Below are 19,888 nucleotides of genomic sequence, written 5' to 3'. Positions count from 1 at the left end.
ATTCCAATGAGTGCACCAGTCCAAGTGTTTGGGGCATCCCTCATTATTTTCCCAGGCCACTGGCATGGAGATGGACTGGAAGTGGAGCAACCAGGACTACAATTGATACTTATATAAGATCCTGATGCTGCAAGAACAGAATTAACCTGATATGCCACCCCATTGGGCTCAATAACACTGTTTCTTATTACTTTCTTCATGAGTGGATACATTTTAACCTAATGGTTTAGGAAATAATTAACTGATAGTAAATGATAGAGTTCTACTAATCACAGAAAAATTCATGAAGACATTTCTCCATGTAATACTAACTTACAGAGTTGCCATCAAATACCCATCCTTAATTCTAGACAAGCTAAGTTAAAATGAATGGTAGATTTGAAAATTCTTGTCCTTACCTGTGTGACTCTTGAATTGGGTCCTGAATGGTCCCTTCCTTATACCTCTTCCAAAATATTTTGTCACATGTTCTGCTGTAGTCTCTATAAACATAAAACGCATCTCAAAAAGATTTTAAAGGTTAAAATTTTTTTTTTCCTCTCTCATTCTCAATCTCTCTGTGTGTAAGTGCGGGGTGATATATACAGGCATTGACAAGTTAATGAGCATTTGCTATTAAATAAGAATGACCTAAAAATCTGCATGACAAAAGCAAAAAGTCCCTTGAATTAGAAATATTCTGATCATACACGCCTCACTTAATTGGGGAATAGAAAACTTTGTGATTTTTTTAAACAAAATTACATATTTAGGTACTGACAATATTGATGCAACATGGTCATCTCAAAATTTCTTAACCATTGCTTTTTCTATAAAGTGTTACTTCCTGTGCAAACTGAAATCATGCTGGCGAATTTATAGCAGTTTAACTTTCAAGGAATATCACATTAAAATTCATATATAGAGGCATATCTAAAAATGTGGAATATAATTTTACTCACAATTCAGTATCACATAAAGATACTATGTGATAGAACATATAAACCCTCCAGGAATACATTATATCTTTTCAGGATACATAACTCTAAAGCAGTATTCTTGTAAATGATTAACAATAATCTTGTGAGTTTGGAGAAAGTGTCCTCTGAAGCGCATTTAGAATGTGTATTTTTCTACCCAGAGAGGACAGACAGACGCATTTACATTGGTGCCTACACTGGGATTGGATCCCTTTCCATTTGAGTTTTCATGCAATTTAAAAGTTTGCTTGATTTCAAAATTACAACTACGTACAGTGACAAAAAAAAATACATGTTGGCCTGGTGCAGTAGCCTAGCAGCTAAAGTTCTTGCCTTGCACATGTCAGCATCCCATATGGGCATCGGTTCTAATCCCGGCGGTCCTGCTTCCCATCCAGCTCCCTGCCTGTGGGCTGGGAAAGCAGTCAAGCATGACCCAAAGCCTTGGGACTCTGCATCCACGTGGGAGACCTGGAGGAGGCTCCCGGCTCCTGGCTTTGGATCAGCGCATCTCAGGTCACTGCAGCTGCTTGGGGAGTTACCAACAGATGGAAAATCTTCCTCTCTGTCTCTCCTCCTCTCTGTATATCTGATTTTCCAATAAAAATAAAACAAATTTTTAAAAAGAATAAAAATAAATAAATACAGGTTAATAAAAGGGCCACCTCCTGATTCTAAAATGTTGTCAGTGAGGTTTGGTTTGCCAAAGCTTGTGCCCCTGGCCAGAGACTTGCAGTGACTCAGAAATCATAGAATTACAATTTAGCACTGGAGAGACAGCTGAGCTACTGCAGAAGAGCTAAGGCTTCTCACTGATGCTGGCACCCACACGCACCCCACAGTGACCTGTACAACCTGAGGGCTGAGGTGGAGCGTCACCACCCAAATGAGCAAAGACACACAAAATTAATAATGATCATCAATATTTTGTGATAGTTGTGAGTTACAGCAGTATATCCATACCCATGTGGGAGAAGCAGACGAAGCTCCTGGCTTCATCCCAGCCCAGCTAAGGTCACTGAGGTCATTTGGAGTGAACTAATGGATGGAAGATCTTTCTCTCTTTGCCTCAGCCTCTCCTTATCTATCATTCTGCCTTTCAGATAAATAAATACATAAATAAATAAATCATCTTTTCAAAGTAATATGCTACATAATTTGCCCTTTTCAGCAATTCAATAGTTTTTTAACGTACTGAGTTTTTAAACTATCCGCAGTCATTTTCAGAAACTGCTTTAAACTTAGTAATTTTTAATAACATATAGAAACATTACTACAAGTACACTCTTCTTTGTATTATTACACATGATATAAACTTAAATATTAGAGACAATATACTCTTCCTCTCTTCCTTCCTTCCTCCCTCCCTTCCTTCCTTCCTTTCTTTCCACCCAAAAGGAGAAGCAGGAGTTCCTCTGGCAGACACCACATGGATAAGGAAAGGAGGGGGCACAGGCAATAGCTCCCAGTTGTGGGTACTTTGTCCCAGGTCAGTCCTGGCTGGGTGCAGAGGCGATGCTGCCCCAAGAGCCAGAGGCACCTGCTGGCTGGCTGGCCAGCAGGATGGCAGATGGAGTCAATAGACACCGAGGCACCAGGCACGAGGACCCAGGCACAGACTGTGGGCATGTTAGACTAGCAGCTGGCTGTGTTAACTTTGTCGGGAGCTCTTTATTGGGGAAGAGCCATGTGCTGCCCACAGGGACAGAGCAGGCAGAGGTGTGAGGACACCTGCCCCCACCATGGGACAGGCTGTGACTGGTGTCTTGGCAATTTGGCTCCCCCCAAGTGCAGAGCCATACCCACAGGCCTGGCCAGGAGAGGAGCAGCTGGCATGACTGAGGGTTGGAAACAGCACTTCTGAACCCAGGATCAGACAGGGTGGCACAGGGATCACATCTTCATGCAGACACAGTGAGTTAATCAGGCTCCCGGAACATGTTCCACATGTTAAGGCATCATGGTTAAATGGCCACTGACAGCGACAGATGAACTGGAGTGGGGATGTGAGGGCAATGAGTAAAGGCAGACCAGACAGAGGCCTGACATTATGTACCTTTACAAGGGCTCAGGGCACAACAGCAGGCCCTGCACCCTTCTCTAGGTCAGAGCTGGGCACAGCAGGGGAAAGACCCAGAAGGAAGCAGTGGGCCATTGGCACAGCAGTGTTGAGAGAAGCAAGGCTGTGGGGCAGTGGGCACAGGAGGACTAAGAGGGGCCGGGCTGTGGGGTGGTGGGCACAGGAGGACGAAGAGGGGCCGGGCTCTGCGGTAGTGAGCTCAGGTGGGCTGAGAGGCTGGGCTGTGGGGTGGTGGGCACAGGAGGACTAAGAGGGGCCGGGCTGTGGGGTGGTGGGCTCAGGAGCGCTAAGAGGGGCCGGGCTCTGCAGTAGTGAGCTCAGGTGGGCTGAGAGGCTGGGCTGTGGGGTGGTGGATTCAGGAGGGCTAAAAGAGGCCAGGTTGTGGGGCAGTGGCCAAACAAGGGCTGAGGCACAGGTAAAAACTGATCTGATGGATGGCACGAATACAGGACTGCCAGCACTTTGGTATGGGGAAGGGTCCGTCCATCTGTGTCTGGCAGAGCCTCAATCCTTCCACTCCCTGATGGTGCGGTTCCACTCCCAGAACAGGTGGTCCATCTTGTCATCTCTGAGAAGCAGGTCTTAATACTGTAGCAGCCATGTCACATGACCATGTCAGATGGCCATGCCGGATGACTCCTCCACAGGTGTCCGACCTCATACTCCTTGGAGCAAGTCTGTAGCTCCCCATCACGCAGAAAGTCTTGTGGATCTTCACACCTTGCTGAAGGTGTGTTAAATGTACTTCCGGCCAGATATGATCTCTCAGTTGAGCAGATCTTTATCCAGTACTCCACACCCTCCTTCAGCACCAAGGACAACTTCTGAAGCTCCTTGATCAGGAACCAAGCTGCATACCAAGAGGAAGCCTTCAGGATGAAATCTACAGGATGGCCCGAGGACCTGGCCCAGCAGCACCTTCAGATATTTCCACAGGCTCTCATCCTTGTCCAGTTCCTGCATCTCCTGGATGCTCCTCTGTGCAGGTGGCTTTCAGCCGACCTAGTGCGCCTTGTCCTCCTCATTCTCAGGGCCCATCTGCGCCAGTCCCTCAGCAGTGGGCTCCTGCTCCTCCTTACTCGCTGCTCCTGGATGCCTACGGGGCAGGCAGGGTGCTAGGTGCATGGGTCCTGGGGAGCACCTTCCGATGTCACGCAGCTTAGTCCTGCGGACACCCCAAATGCCACCCAAGGGGTCCCAGAGAGGCTCGTGGGCCCACACACCACCTCCTGAGATCCTGGCTCAGAATAAGACAGAGTGTGGTGGATAGGAAAAGGCAGCTCCTGCCCCTACCCCACAGAGCACTCCTGTTTTATTTATCAACCTTTCTATCTCTTACAAAAAAAAAAAATAGAAAAGAAGCACAAACATATCTTTATGCTTACCACATTAATTATATCTATATCTATATCTATATCTATATCTATATATATATATTCATTTTTTCTTGTGACTGTAAGCTACCACTTTTATACTTTTCATATTCTGGGAAGATCATCACTTTCCTCCTTTGTACTGGTATTTTCAAATTTATGACTCGTCTACATGTTATGGATACAACAGTAAAATTATATACAAGTATAATATACAGTCAAATTTTAAATAAACTAAGAGAAGAAAAAGCAAAATATGCACTCCCCTGATTTGATAGTTGCTTATGACAGTGCTCCTACTGTTGTGGATCTGGAACACTGCGAGTTCTTTCAGCCTGAAGAACTTCTGCATGCATTCTTAATAATGCAGTTTGGCAGCAGCAGCTTCTTTCAATTCTTGCTCAGGACTCTACTTGTTGCGTGTAGAGTAAGACTGTTCATCGGCAGGGTTTGTTGTAGCCCTGTGCCATGCTGCCCCACTGCCTTCATGTCCCCATAGCTTCTGATGCTGAGTCACCTACTGCTCCTGCTGGGGCTTTTTTACATAGGAGTGTTTTTCTCACGCTGCAACGAAGTTTTCATCTTGGCGCTAGATATTATACTACACGGGATCTGGTTGTGGATTTTTTTGTGTGTTTATACATTTTGAATTTTCTTGATTTTCTTGACTATTACAGATAAATATTCTGCAGTCACTAATTTTTTTATATGTATATTTTTTAAAGATTTATTTTATTTTTATTACAAAGTCAGATATACTGAGAGGAGGAAAGACAGAGAGGAAGTGGAGCAGCCGGGATTAGAACCAGCAGCCATATGGGATCAAGGCAAGGACCTTAGCCACTAGGCCACGCTGCCGAGCCCCTGCAGTCACTAATTTTTTAAAAACAATTTCAGCCACTGTTTCTTTGCAGATTTTATATTATTCTTTTCCCTTCTCTTGATAACATTCATGATGAAGACTTACAAATTATTTCTTCTGTTAAGAAAGATTTGAGCCAATGTAGTAAATTTATCTTCATCTACCAACTGCAGAATATTCTTTTTCTTAATAACATCACTCTCTTTATTCATATATTCATTGCAAAACTGCCAGCATATTTCTGTTCATAGTTATCCATGCTGTTCAATAACTTTGCGTAGATTATTCACTAAATCACACACCTGGAATCCTTGTAAGTTACACTGACTGCTCATTTTTTGGAGTGTTTGAAAACTGAACTTTCATTTTCTATATTTTTTCTTAGAATTAATTTGTGGGAGGGAGCAGTTAGACGAAACAGAAGATAAAGTTAGCGCTTCTAACTCCAACTAATATAGAGTTGAATAGACAAAATACTGAGACATTCCTAGAACCTTCCCAAACTGTAATAATGTTTCTGAAGTGCATCCCTGGTGGTTTCTGGAACCATAAATAATTTCTATACATTTGTCATTTTGTTGTTCTTGCTTTGCTGTTTATACTTTTATTCTGAAGAATATTAAGGAGGTGGAGAGCTTGTAACACTACTTTCTGCCTTGAAGTTCACTCCACAGACTGAAGGACTAAGGTCAGGAAGTACCTGGCAGAAAAGAGCACACGTTTGATCCACTGAGGACCCTGGGAGCCAGCAGGCACTTCTGGGGAGCCTAATTTCCAGACCTCAACCACACTCAAGTTTGAGGGAATGTCTTATCTCTGACAAATGGTGAATTTTCACTATGCACGTGGCACCGATAAACTGTGGATTTTGAGGGGGGGGCGGATCAGATTTTTCAAAGGCCTTCTCCTGAGTTGCCATCTGTTATTAGAACTACTTTATTCCTTGACTTCTTTTTCATCTTATTTTTTTATTTCTAGAAGGTGAATAAGTGCACTGTATACCACCATGCAGATGTGGGAGCACACGGATGTTTCCCATCTGATAGGTCTTCCTGCTCATGTTCCACTCTCCCTAATCAATGCTGTTTTTCTAACTTTTACAATGTTCTGATTGTTCTTATCTTAGGTATGTGACGCATCACACTGCTACTTCATGTATCCCATAAGATTTTGCTGAAATTGATCTTTTAAGGCACTTGTTGCAGCAAACCTTTGTACTAATTTCCTTCTTCCCCTTGTGGGGGCCTCTTGGTGTTTCGTCCCTATTTATTTAGCTATTAAAATGGGACTATTTCCCATTTTAATGAAAGGAAGCATTAACGTTAGTATTGCATGCACACAGTTATCTGTGACGACATTTGTTTTAACAGGGATCTTCATCCCTTCCTATATGGACTTGTTAAGGTCTCTGATTTTTTTTTTTTTTTTGTATCACATCAAGAGTCAAGGATATATGTGAAATAATTAATCAGAGAATAGGCCCTGAAATAATTTCCAAAGTATAAAACAGAACTAAAGAAACCCACGTGAAGCTAAATTAGTACAGATCTGCCTGATGTTGCAATCACACAGAGAATGGGTAACTAATTTCCCACTGAGAGCAAATTGTAAAATTTGAGGGAATTGTAGAAGACATTTTGTAATGTAGTGTTATGCAGGCCCTGTTATCAGTAATGATAAATATTTAACAGAACTGCATAGAAGGTACATAAACCAAATACGGACTCTAAGATGATGTTTCTTACCAGTGTGACTCTTACGCCGTGCTTGATATTCACCTTTTATTATATGTTTTTGAACTATGTCATTCATGTGTTCTGTCTCAGTCTCTAAGATAGTAAACATATTTCAGTATTAATGTACTTGCTTCTAGTTTGCAATAATTAAAATTTTAATTAGAACTAAAAATTACAATACAATATCCATATTGCAATATCATAACAAAACAGAAGAACTAGTATAGTCATATGTAACTTATTATTCTGAAGCTTAGAGATATTTAGCGATTTAGTCAAGGACACATCAGAAATAACAAAATTTATACACAATTAATGCTGCAGAATACCTCAAGTAGTATCTTTTCCATGAAACACACACTCTCCTACAAACTTGATTCATCCCGTGTAGCTTATAAGACAAATATTTAATCACTAAATACACCTTTTAATACTATTCTTTCTATAGGTAGATATCTGGTGAGGTAGAAAAAGGCAGGGTTATCATAATTCACCGAATATATGTTGCCATAAAATACACAATCAGGAATACCTGGATGGCATATTTTGAGTTGCATAAGTACAATTCAAACAGGCAGCAGTTATGGAAAAAAGAAACAAGTAAATCAAATGAGAAAAAGTCCCCTGTCAGGTTCATCCTAGTAGGGAGACATTACAATTAGGTAAGAAGAAATGAGAACAGCCAGAGTAGTACCAGCATAATTTACGTTTCTCTTTGTATTTCTATTTGAGTTTTTTTCATGGAGTATTTATTGTTTTCATTTGAATGAGAAACTACGATGTAGATGTGACAACTGAAAAGCTAAAATGAAATCTATGAAAAAGCATTCCTACTCAACAAGGGATATTTAGAATTGATAATTCTAGGCTTAAAGTTTTTTACAAGCAAAAATTGGTTCTAGTACAGAATGTTACTGAAACTGACAACCTGTTTCTATTTTGATATCATAAAGTGTATGCCTTGCTTTGGAGAACTGGCTGACCATCAATAAAGGGTTACATTTTGTATTATGAATAAAGACCCAAATACACCATCAATGCACGAAAGATAAAGAAAATATCAGAGGCAATATTATTATCCAAAGACAAATAAGCAGAAGATAACACAAGTTATACATCAACAGATAATATTTTGTGAAAAATTTGAGCTTTCTCCCAAGACAAACTTGGGGTCATTAGCAAACACTAGCAAACACTTATACACAAGGTTTATGGCCTTTTTCTAGAAAATATATGGGAGATTAGTCTGAAACAAGAAAGGGAAAAAAATCCCAAATTAGAACAGAACAATGAAGAAAGCATTTTAGTACAGAAAAGGGCAAACATATGGCCTGGAGGTTCACGCTACAGACACTGACAACCCAGTGCAAGACAGATTTCCACCCCCACAGTCTCAGTCTGCCATGTTAAACTTTTTTTTTTAATGTTATTTTGCCTAGACATTCTGAGAAATAAAAGCCACAGTGAGATTTCACCTTACCCCATTTTGAAAGGCTGTTACGTGAAAAACAAAGATCAGTCAATCCTGGCAAGTATGTGGGGAGAAGGTAACCTAATCCAGTGTTTCTGAGAAAGCAAACTCATTCAACAACCATGGAGCACAGCAAGTGTTTTCAGATATCTAAAAATAGATCTGCCAAAAGACCCAGCCACCCCACCCTTGATAATTTACCCAGATACAATGAAATTACCATATGAGACAGATATCTGTACAAACATATTTATTCTAGCTCAATTTAAAATAGCTAAGATATGGAACCAACCTATATGTCCATCAATAGGTAACTGAATAAAGAAAATGTGGTCTATACACATTATGCAATACTACTCAGCCATAAAAGAATGAAATCCTGTCTTTACCAACAAAACGGATGTAACTGTAAACCATTATGCTCGGTGAAATAAACTTGTCTCAGACAAATGTCACGTTTCCCCTGATCTGTAGAACTAATATACAACGTCCATAAAATGCAATCTATAAAACAAGACTGAAATACTAAGACTTGATTATTATTTACAGCCTGTGTCAACAATATTGAGAAACAGTGTTTTTTATCCTAAGTTACTATTGCTTAAATTTTTCCCAATGGATATTAAGCCTATGATTGCAGGTGAAATGCAAGCAGGCCATTGAACAGAATTTTTTAACAAATTGAGGAGGGTGCGTTGGGGAGGTGGGCAGGAGGAAGGATCTAAAGGGAAGTATCACTATGTTTTTAAATTTATATTATGAAATTAGTAAAGTTTGTTTACTTTCTATAAATAAAAATAGGTGTGAAAAGAGAAATTTTGCTATTATTTGAAAAAACTTCACATACAAAATTATACTTAGGCACTAGATGATAATACATGTTTACATCATGTTATTTCTACACAAGTTAAACATTTATTCCCTCAACAATGATTTCTTTATGGTGAAAACCTTTCAGTACTTTATCCTGTATTTTAAAATACAGAAATACGTAATATATTAACAGTATCCACAGTAATTACACTGTGTGATAGAATCTCAGAGAAACTACTTACCCCTATCTAGCTATACTTTAATACACATTAATTAGCTCTTCTTAGCCTTCTCTTATTTTCCAGCCTCTAATTGGTGTTATACTTTTAACTTATGAGATCACCTTTTTTAAACTCCACATAAGTAAGTGAGATCATGTAATGCTTGCCTTTGTGTACTTGGATTAACTCCTTACCCTATGATGCGTAGTTACAGTTCTATTGCAGATGGCGAGGCTTCATTCTTTCTCATGGATGAGTACAATGCCACTATGTATATTACTACCCTTTCTTAGTTAATTCACCAGAAGATGAACACTTGGGTTGTTTCCACCACTTAGCTACTGCAACTAGGACTGCAACAAATGTGAGAATTCACACATCCCTTAAAAAGACTGAATTCATTTCCCCTGGATGTGTAACTGGTAGTGGAGTTGTTGCATTACACAGTATTTGTATTTTTGGGTTTTTTGAGTTCATGTTTCCACAACAGCTGAATTAATTTATAATCCCACTAACAGCGAATATCAGCAGCGAATATCGCCTTTGTGGTTTTGGCAAGGACCAATTTTATGAGTGGGGATAACTTAACTTTGATTTAATTTCCCTGAGTACCAGAAAAATTGAGTATTTTCTTTTATCTGCTAATGATGTATATGCCTTCGAGAAATATCTGTCCAGATCTACAGATCATTTTCAAACTGGATAATTCCATGTATGTCTTTGAGATGCTGTACTTCCATCATGCATTCTGGATAATCTATTGCCATATGTATAGTTTGAAAATATTTTATCCTATTCACCTCTTCATCCTTGATATTTTCATTTGCTATGCAGAAACTCTTGGTTTTGATAAAATTTCATTTGTCTATTTTTGCTTTTGCGTGCTGTGCTTGATCGGCATGGTAACCTAATGGCTCAAGTCCTTGCCTTGGATGCGCTGCGATCCCATTTCAGTGCTGGTTCCTGTCCCAGCTGCCCCAATTCCTAATCAGCTCCCTGTTTGTGGCCTGGGAAAGCAGTTGATGAGGGCCCAAAGACTTGACACCCTGCACTCATGCAAGAGACCCAGAAGAAGCTCTTGGCTCCTAGGTCGAGATTGGCTCAATTCTGGCCATTGTGGCAACTTGGGGAGTGAACCAGCAGATGGAAGATCTTTCTTGCTGTCGCTCCTTCTCTATATAAATTGGACTTTCCAATAAAAATAAATAAATCTTAAAAAAATAACTCTTGCCTAATACAATGTCCTTATCTGCTTCCTGGGTATTTTCTGGGAGTAGTTTTACTAATGGCATCTCAAATGCCAAATATCTGTTCCAGCTATACAAAATTTTGAAGCATGTTGTAGTCCCATATAAAATATAGTTGGTATTTCTTATAAGAATTATGTTAAATCTGCAATCACTTTAGGCAACATACATATTTTAACAATCCTGATTCTTATAGCGCACAAACATGGAATGTCTTTCCACGTTCTTCTATCCTTTTTGATTTTTTTGTCAGTTATTATTTTTATTATAGAGATCTTTCACAACTCTGATTACATTCATAGCTCAGAACATAGTGTATTTGCAAATATTTGAAATGATATTACATTCTTTTCAAAAATTTAAATTAGTATATATTAAACAAACTTTACACGTTCCATAGCCATAGAACCCAGAGACAACCACACTTTGCTTACCACCCTGTTCTTCCTCACTTCCCCTCCCTTCTCTTCAGCTTTTTCAAAGACATAATTTTAGGTCTCTTGATAACAGTCTCTGGGCCCGGTGGTGTGGCTTAGCAGATAAAGTCCTCGCCTTGAATGCCCCGGGATCCCATATGGGCGCCGGTTCTAGTCCTGGCAGCTCCACTTCCCATCCAGCTCCCTGCTTGTGGCCTGGGAAAGCAGTTGAGGACGGCCCAAAGCTTTGGGACCCTGCACCCACATGGGAGACCCGGAAGAGGTTCCTGGTTCCTGGCTTTGGATTGGCTCAGCACCGGCCAATGCGGTCACTTGTGGAGTGAATCATCAGATGGAAGATCTTCCTCTCTGTCTCTCCTCCTCTCTGTATATCTGACTTTGTAATAAAAATAAATAAATCTTTAAAAAAAAAGATAATAGTCTCATTCACCACTAGCTATAATATTGAACAAAAAAAAAAAGGTAGGACAACCACAGTTCCACAGGAATATAACAAGAGCTAAAGCTACCCATTCCTATATATTTTTATGTGTTCTATATTAATTGACATATCAGACAAAGCATGATATTTGCACTTCTGAGCCTATATTTTATTGCAAAGAATGAGATTTGATTCATTTTTATGGCAGAGTAATGAGTAATATTCCATGGAGTAAATATATATCACATTTCCTTTACCCAGTCATCCACTGATAGATTCCTGATCAACCCAGATATGAGTTTAGCTGCAATAGAACTGGGGTATAAACATCTCTTTCCAATTCTAATTTCATGTTCTTTGGCTAAATTCCCAGGGTTAAGTGGTGTTATCATTTCAAAAACCTATTTTCAGATCTCTAAATCTCCATACTGTCCTCTGTAAAAGTTATAAGATTTTACATTCCCACAAACAGTGAGCTAGGATACATCTCCACACTACAACTTACATGTTAGCACTGATTTTATTTAATTTACTTTTGAATGGTAGTAATTCTAACATGGTTGAAATGACTTCTCATTGTGGGAGAAACAAGATGGCAGAATAGGGTAAGGACACATTGAAATCATTAGCCAGAGTGAGCCAGAGAGGACACATTCCAGGAAGTAAGACAGGACAAACGGATAGCAGAGGAGTGCATGGAGAATGACAGACATGGGAAAGCAGTAGAGACAATGGTGAGCTGTTGCAGTGACCAAAACCCCAACGACAGTCAGCATTTGGTGAACTGAGCTCTACCAGCAACCGGGTGGGAAGGAAAATTCACCAGCAGCTCAGGAGGTGAACACAGACAAAAAACTACTTGTGCTGCTGATTTATTTGATTTTACCAGGAGCGGAGACAGAGCAGCAAATCCCAAACTGGTTGTGTGGGAACAGGGCGGATTTCACAGTGAAAACTCAACCAGAGCCACATCAGGTGTCATGTTTTATAGGAAGGCAAAGGCTGTGGAATAGATCTTCGCATGCACTAAGCTGAGAGTGAACTCATTTCTCAGTCAGTGAATTGCAACAACATGGCATCCCACAGGTTCCACCAAAAATAGGTCTGGTTAACCCCCAGACCTAAAGACCAGCAGATTCAGAAGTCCACCAGTGGCACATCAGGTGCCATTTTGCACAGTGTGGCAAAGGCTGTGACTGGAAGAACAACAATGAGCTGTGCATGCACTGAGCTGGGAGTGAACTCACTTTCAGCTCAGTACATTGTACTGGTCCCACAGGGAAAATAATATCAACTTTGGCATCCTACAGGTCAAAATAGGTCCAGGTGGCAATCAGACCTAATATCTAGCAGATTCTGGCAAAGTCAGCACCACCAACAGCAAAGTTACATAGGAAACCCACTGTCTCCCTAATTCTGAGAACTACTCTAACCAAAAGTGGGAGGAAGGTTGTACAGTCAACAGTGCAGCATCAGCAAGGGATTATAGAAGGTGGAGACTTGTGAGCTAGGAGCTGGGTCTATAAAGATCATGGTGGTCTCCTTAGAATGTGTGAGGAAGACGTAAAGTATAACCTATCAGAAACAACAGACTCGAATCAGCATTAGACAATAGTTAAATCACAAAGACATATAGGGGGAACCAGGAGTGATCCTGACAATCTCTTAACAGGCAGTCATATGCACAGAGCAGGGGGGGACCCCAGAGTGGAGCAGGTGGACAGGAGGAGGCTTGTACCCCAACCCTGAAGACTCGGATCCTCACCAAGGACTATCAGTATGGGCACCAAGGACTACATCCCAACAGACAAGGAGAACATGAGGAATTGGAGTGCCTTCGGAGGCTGAGAACTCCGAGGTCACCCAGCCCCATCTGGATCTACCACATGGGATGGAAGAAGTCCAAACTCTGCCTTGCAGGATCCAAGGTCATCGGAACGACAACCAGGAGCCCTGAGGGATCTGCAGAAATAGAAGAACAGCAAACTTCCTTTGGGACTAGGGGGAGGAACTTCTTCTGGTCCTTACTTAGTTCTAACTTTGGAACCCCACCCTCGCTTGCAATGACCATCAGGATCGCTCCGGAGCACCCCCGCCCCCCCAAATAGAATGTTAGTCAGAGAAATACAAGGAAAGCTTAGAACCAAACAGGAAACGATCAGTGTGGATCCACTATACCTTACTAGATAGGACACAAAGATTAGTTACCCCTCACTAGGGTATGGAAGATTTCTCTGCACACCCCTCCTAAAACTGTTCTGCACCTCAGCTGTTGACAAAGGCCTGGTTAGATTTATAAACCAGTATAGATTATGCTAAAATCAACCAAGTTCAGCAAAATTATGCATCAACACAATAAACTGCTAATACTAAAATGAAAACAGACATGAGACAGCTGAATAGTACCCTATAACCACTTTAGGATGTATAGCAGCCGGTTCTGTGTAGAAACAAAAATTGAAGCGTCAATGAAGTAGTCACAGGATATGGCTAAGAACTTGCACTGTTATAACGTATTGATTACCCAATACCATGTCAATTAATTCTATAACGTTGTAAATTGTTGTTGATGTTGTGCTGGGGCTTCTAATTGATCAGGACGATATTCTGCCAGCTCTGCCTTCAGACCAGAGATGGTCTCCCGAAGAAACTGTTGAATTTATCTGAACAATAAGATGCTGGACTCTATGCTTGGTATATGTTTGCAACGAAAGAATCTCGACTTAATTTGAATTGTAATACTACAACAAGGTGGAGGAATCCACCACGGAGGGAGGGTACGGGGAGGGGATGGGGGAATCCCGGAGCCTATGAAACTGTCACATATTGTAACGTAATCAATAATTAAAAAAAAAAAAGATCATGGTGGAAGCCTAACACAAGAATCCAGACCTGAAACTTGATGGAGGGAGTGGCACAAGTGATTGCAAACAAAGAGCGTTGCACCAATAAGTAAAGTTGAAGCATAGACTTGTGTGTGCTACAGCTTAGAAACATGCCCTAAGGAGAAGAATCTAGTAACCAGAAGTACAATGACCAAAAGCAAAAGAAGAGATAGAGACATAATGAATATTACTGAAGACTTCCCTGCAGAGAAGCAAAACCCTTTACCAACCTCAGAATTAACTGAGGAATACATCCAGTAAATGGGGTATAAAGAAATTAAACACATGTTATAAAGCTTCTGCTCAACAAAGAAACACATATAGGAGTACAAGAAATTTAGGAAATACGTCACAAATGAAATAGCAACACTGAAACAAAATCAAACAGAATTGTTAGAAATTAAGGACAGAGTGGAGCAAATTAAAAATTCAGTGGAAAGAGGCACTAATGGAATGAATGAGACAGAAGAAAGAATCTCAGAATTAGAAGAATGGGGAAATAATTTATACTGTAAAAATGTGTTTCATGAAATGATAAGCAAAAACTTCCCTAATCTGGAGAAAGTTTTGGGAAACAGAATACAGGGGGCGGGGGCACAGAACTCCCAAGAGGGATTTTGATGTTTTTCTTTTCATTCCTTCAAAGCTGTATATATATAAAATTCTTCACTGTCTCACAGGTCATACAGTAGCATTATTTTCTTCAAGAAGGTTCTTGATTTTCTCTTTCATTTCTTCAGCCACACATTAGTCATTCAGTAGCGTGTCATTTCAATTCAAGGCATTGTAAATTTCTGTTTTTCTTTCTGTTTTTGATTTTATTTTGTGGCTTTTCATTTGAAAGGATGTATACGAACTGTGTATTGGAGACTATCACATCACATCCACATATGAGGATACAATGCAGTATGGATCTCTATTCCCAGGTAAAAGATGGACTCCCAATGAGACTGTTTAACATGCCTTGACAATGAAATGCTGGACCCTGCCATTGTCCAAGCCTACAGTGATAAACTTATGACTATATTGTCATAATAATATAGGGGAATAGTGCATATGGAAGGGGATTTGTGATGTTATCTCTTGGACTGTTTCATATGGCCTTCATTATATTGAGGTATATTCCTTCCAATGTTAATTTGTCAATTAAAAAAATAGTAATGGCATGCTTAATTTGTTGAAACTATTTTGCTACATATTGTCAGAACACAGTTCATAGGATAGCTGGAACAGCGAAGGCCTGTGGGATCCTGTTGAGAGGAGACTCCAGGAAAGAGAAGGTGGAAGGCCTGTCGCCTACACTGTGGTCTGGCCCCCAGAAGATTGGCGGTAATCTGTGCTCTGTCTAATCAATCAGGGACAGACAGTACTCTTTATCTATTCCCTGTTTCAATAACTCTCTAAGTCGCCTTGTTAGCGTTTTTGTACTCTGCTCTTAGACATGATCTGAGTTATGCTTGAACTATTATTTCATGAAATGTATAAAAACTGAAAAACTGGAAATAAACTTTGTCAGTTGCCAAAATAGAGCACCGTCTCCCCATTTTTTCAGGTCGCATCTCCTCCCCAGGAACCTGCAAGAACATGGATTTGGTCTCCACTCTGTTGATGTAACATATATCACATTTAGTCATCTGTGCATTTTAAAACATCCTTACATTTCCGAGGAGCATCCTGCTTGCTCATGGTAAATAATCTTTATAGTTAAATATTTTTTATCTACTTGAAACTCTGAGATGCACAGAGAGATGTAGAGAAAGGCAGAATGTGAGTGAGAGACGGAGTGGTGGCGAGAGCAATGAAGGAGATTAAGTTGTTCATGGGTTAGACAGAGTGAGCTGTTCCATCTGGTTCACTCCCTGAGTATCTGCAGATTCAAATGTATGCAGTTGTTGGGAGTGCACCAGGCTTCTCTCAGGAGTACACTACTCAATCTAGGTAACTATGTGGGTATTAGAGACCAAGTAATTGAACCATCAGCTGCTGCTTCCAAGAGAGAGCACATTAATAGGAAGCTGGAACTCTAAGTGGATCCATGCCCTGCACAAGGCAGTCTGATATAGGTTCTGATGCCCCAAGTAGCATCCTAACTTACAGCAAATGTGTGACCAGAATAATTTGATAGTATTGCTTTTAGGATGCTTGTTGATACTATCACATGTATCCGGGATATTTGCCTGTAGATGTTTTGTATTTCTGGATACACAGAGTTGAGAAAAGGATCTCCTTTTCTATTTTTAAAAATACATATAAGAGGGTATACCTAAGAAGCCGTTGAACTTGACTGGACAATAAGATGCTGGACTCTATGTTTGGTATATGCTTGCAATGGGGGAATCTCCACTGAACTTGAACTGTGGTTATGCAACAAGGTGGAGGAATCCACCATGGTGGGAGGGTTTGGGGAGGGGTGGGGAGAACCCAAGTACCTATGAAACTGTGTCACATAATACAATGTAATTAATGAATTAAAAATAATAAATAATTTTAAAAAAAGAAAAAAATACATATAAGAATTGATGTTAATTCTTCTTTAACTGTTGAGGAAAAATCCAGTAGGGAAGCCTTCTTTTCTTGGGCTTTTCTGGGGAGATTTTTCACTTTTCAAAAACATTTACATAAAAAGAACAAATTGCCTGTAGTTTATATTTACACTTTAGATCATAATGATACTGTCCGCTCCTTCATCCGGGTTCTCTCCTCTCTTGTTATTCTTCTTCACTGACTCAATGCTGCTACTCATTATGTGTGATTCAACTTGTTATTCATTCATTTCTTCTAGGTTATAAAATCTGTAGCAATATAATTATTTCTAGTGATCCTGAAAAGTCATCTGCAGCTCTGTAGCATAGTCATAATGTCTCTAATTTCATCCCTGATTTTCATCTATCGGAATTTCCTTTGTTGCTTGGTTAAGTGAAGGAGTTTTTTCCATTTTGCAATTTGTCTTGCAAAAAATAAGCTCTTGTTTCATGGGTTTTTTTTTTTTTTTGTCTTTTTGACTTTTTTTCTTGCACTGGGGTTTATTATTTCTTGTACTAATTTTGGATTTGTTATTTTATTTAAGTTTCATGAAATGTAGTGCTGTTTATTTCCATGATATAGTTTCACAGGTCTAGGGATCTTCTCTCTCTGTCCCCACTTACTCTCCTTATTCTGTACTTCTTTCATTTTCCCCCAACTTATCATAGTTTCAAAGTTACGAGACTAACTTCCTGTTTTTTAAATATGTCATGACATTGTAGGTAGAGGAAAAGGTAGAAATCTGGTATCAGACTGTACATGTATATTTACAAGTTTCAATGGAGTCCTACTTTTATGCAATATCTGATTTTTAAATTTTTTATTCAGACTGACTTTTTATGCAGTCATTGGTTACCACAAACATTCGTCTTAGTACTGTTTTGTTGTATCACATAGGTTTTGACATATTGTGCTTCCATTCTTATTAATTTCTGTATTTTTGAACAACTTCCTTAATGTTTTCCTTGAATCACTGGTTTATCAAGAACGATGATAACAGCATCTATTAGACTGCTTTTACATCTGTTTCCTTGAATTTTTTTTGTCGTTGACTGTTAAATCCAACAAGCAGAAGTCTTACAAAGAAGGTTTTAAGTTTGTCTTGTCCTTGAGTAAAACTTCAGTTTTACTTTGGAGGTCTTAAGCTTTTTATCCAAACTCTAGATATTTAACATAATATATTGGAGCAAATCTGGATTTTTTTTCCTTTGTCTGTTTTGGGAGATTGTGTGTATCTTTTTTTCAGTGATTTAGTAGGAGTAATTTACTTCAGCCATTTTTTTGAGGCTACCTTCTTAGGAACGGAAACTGTTACTCCTCAGAGGAACCACTATAGGGTTACTCCTTGAATATGATTTCCATTATTTCCTCTTAAAATGCTTTCTTCTTCTGTCTACAAACCAGTGACTAAAAGATAAATGTATCAAACAACAGAACTTAAGGTTAAAATGCAGTTGTGAAACCTCTGGAAAATAACATAACTAAATTACTTCATAGCAGATTGGATACACCAAACTTGCCCAGTACTTTTATCCTGTAACAAGAATTGGCAAACAATGAGATGATCTTATATTCCTGTTATCATGCCCACCAGCTAAAATTTCTGACTTTGCAAATTCAAAAAAATGCTACACAATCTTAAAACAGATTGTGAATGAACTACCAATGGATATATTTCCAGGAAGCATATTTTAAAATTTTTATGCCATTGTTTCTGTGAGTGGGTTACATTCTAAATGAGTGAGTTTACAACTAATCAAATGTAGCTAATTTTACAGTGCTGGTCAATACTAGAGTTGAATTAATTTAATGGAGAAAATTTTCAAGAATTTACCACCCATGAATTAATAAATTACCCACACTGTTCTCACTGAAAATCAATACATAATTGCCTCTGGGGGGGGTGAAAGGTGCAACATTTTGCTCTAACAGGACTTTACTCTTATTTGCTTGTCTACTCATTGATCAGTTTGGCTGGATCATTTTATTTTCTTTATTCATTAATTACATTGTATTACATGACACAATTTCATAGGTACTGGGATTCTTCCCCCTTCACCCCAAACCCTCCCCCCATGGTGGATTCCTTCACCTTGATGCATAACCACAGCTCAGGTTCCGTTGGGATTCCCTAATTACAAGCTCACACCATACAGAGTCCAGCATCCCACTGTCCAGTCAAGTTCAACGGCCTCTTAGGGAGGCCCTCTCAGGTTTGAAGGCAGAGTCAGCGGAGCGTCACCTCTATCAAGTAGAAGCTCCAACATATCATCAGCAACAGTCTAGGTACGATGAGGCTGGTGCAGAGTCCACTGATTGACATAGTCTATCTTAGAGTTTCCCCTTGTCCAGTTTTCCACTGCGAGCATATAGCTGAGGTGGTTAATTGATCTACTCCATCTTCCATCTTTTCTTGGTTAATGTTTTGATTCCTCCATTTTGTTCAGGGGAATCCCCAAAGAAACTTTGAGGTGTTCCCAGTCCAGGCTCCTACATGTACTACTAGTAAGCACAGTGCGGCTGGATCATTTTATTAATGTCTCTTTTGGTTAGAGTAAGGGAACTCCAAAGTGACTCGTCTAACGGAGAACATGGGCATGTATACGTCATCTCTGAACGGAAGTGTCTTTACACCATGTCTCCTGAGTGCCCCTTGCTCTAACTGCTCTGTTAAGATGACTGCCTTCTGCTCTCACCCATGAGATCAAGATTGCTGTAACTTTAACACCCATTTCATTACTTATTCACTTACTTATTACTTACTTACTTAGTCATTCCTTATTACATTTCTTTGCTTGTTTTATACAGACTAGAAACCCCGAGTACAATCTGAACTGTGTCACACATCTAAAAGACTCTT

General features: G+C 39.6%; 1 protein-coding gene and 1 pseudogene across 1 annotated transcript in view; both read right to left on the bottom strand.

The window, feature by feature from the left end:
* LOC105942581 (coiled-coil domain-containing protein 7-like) overlaps positions 1-19,888 on the bottom strand; it is a 192,298-nt gene that overhangs the window by 28,345 nt on the left and 144,065 nt on the right. The window contains exons 32-33 of the mRNA XM_058681281.1: positions 7,020-7,103; positions 399-482 (exon numbers count right to left, since the gene is read on the bottom strand). Coding sequence (XP_058537264.1) covers positions 399-482; positions 7,020-7,103 — 168 coding nt within the window. The remainder of the gene's footprint in view (positions 1-398; positions 483-7,019; positions 7,104-19,888) is intronic.
* On the bottom strand, positions 3,544-4,164 carry LOC118760237 (rho GDP-dissociation inhibitor 1-like; annotated as a pseudogene).

This window comes from Ochotona princeps, chromosome 25 (assembly GCF_030435755.1).
Source record: "Ochotona princeps isolate mOchPri1 chromosome 25, mOchPri1.hap1, whole genome shotgun sequence".
NCBI lineage: Eukaryota > Metazoa > Chordata > Mammalia > Lagomorpha > Ochotonidae > Ochotona > Ochotona princeps.
The sequence above is the reverse complement of the archived record's forward strand: the minus strand, read 5'-3'. Positions and strand labels throughout refer to the sequence as shown.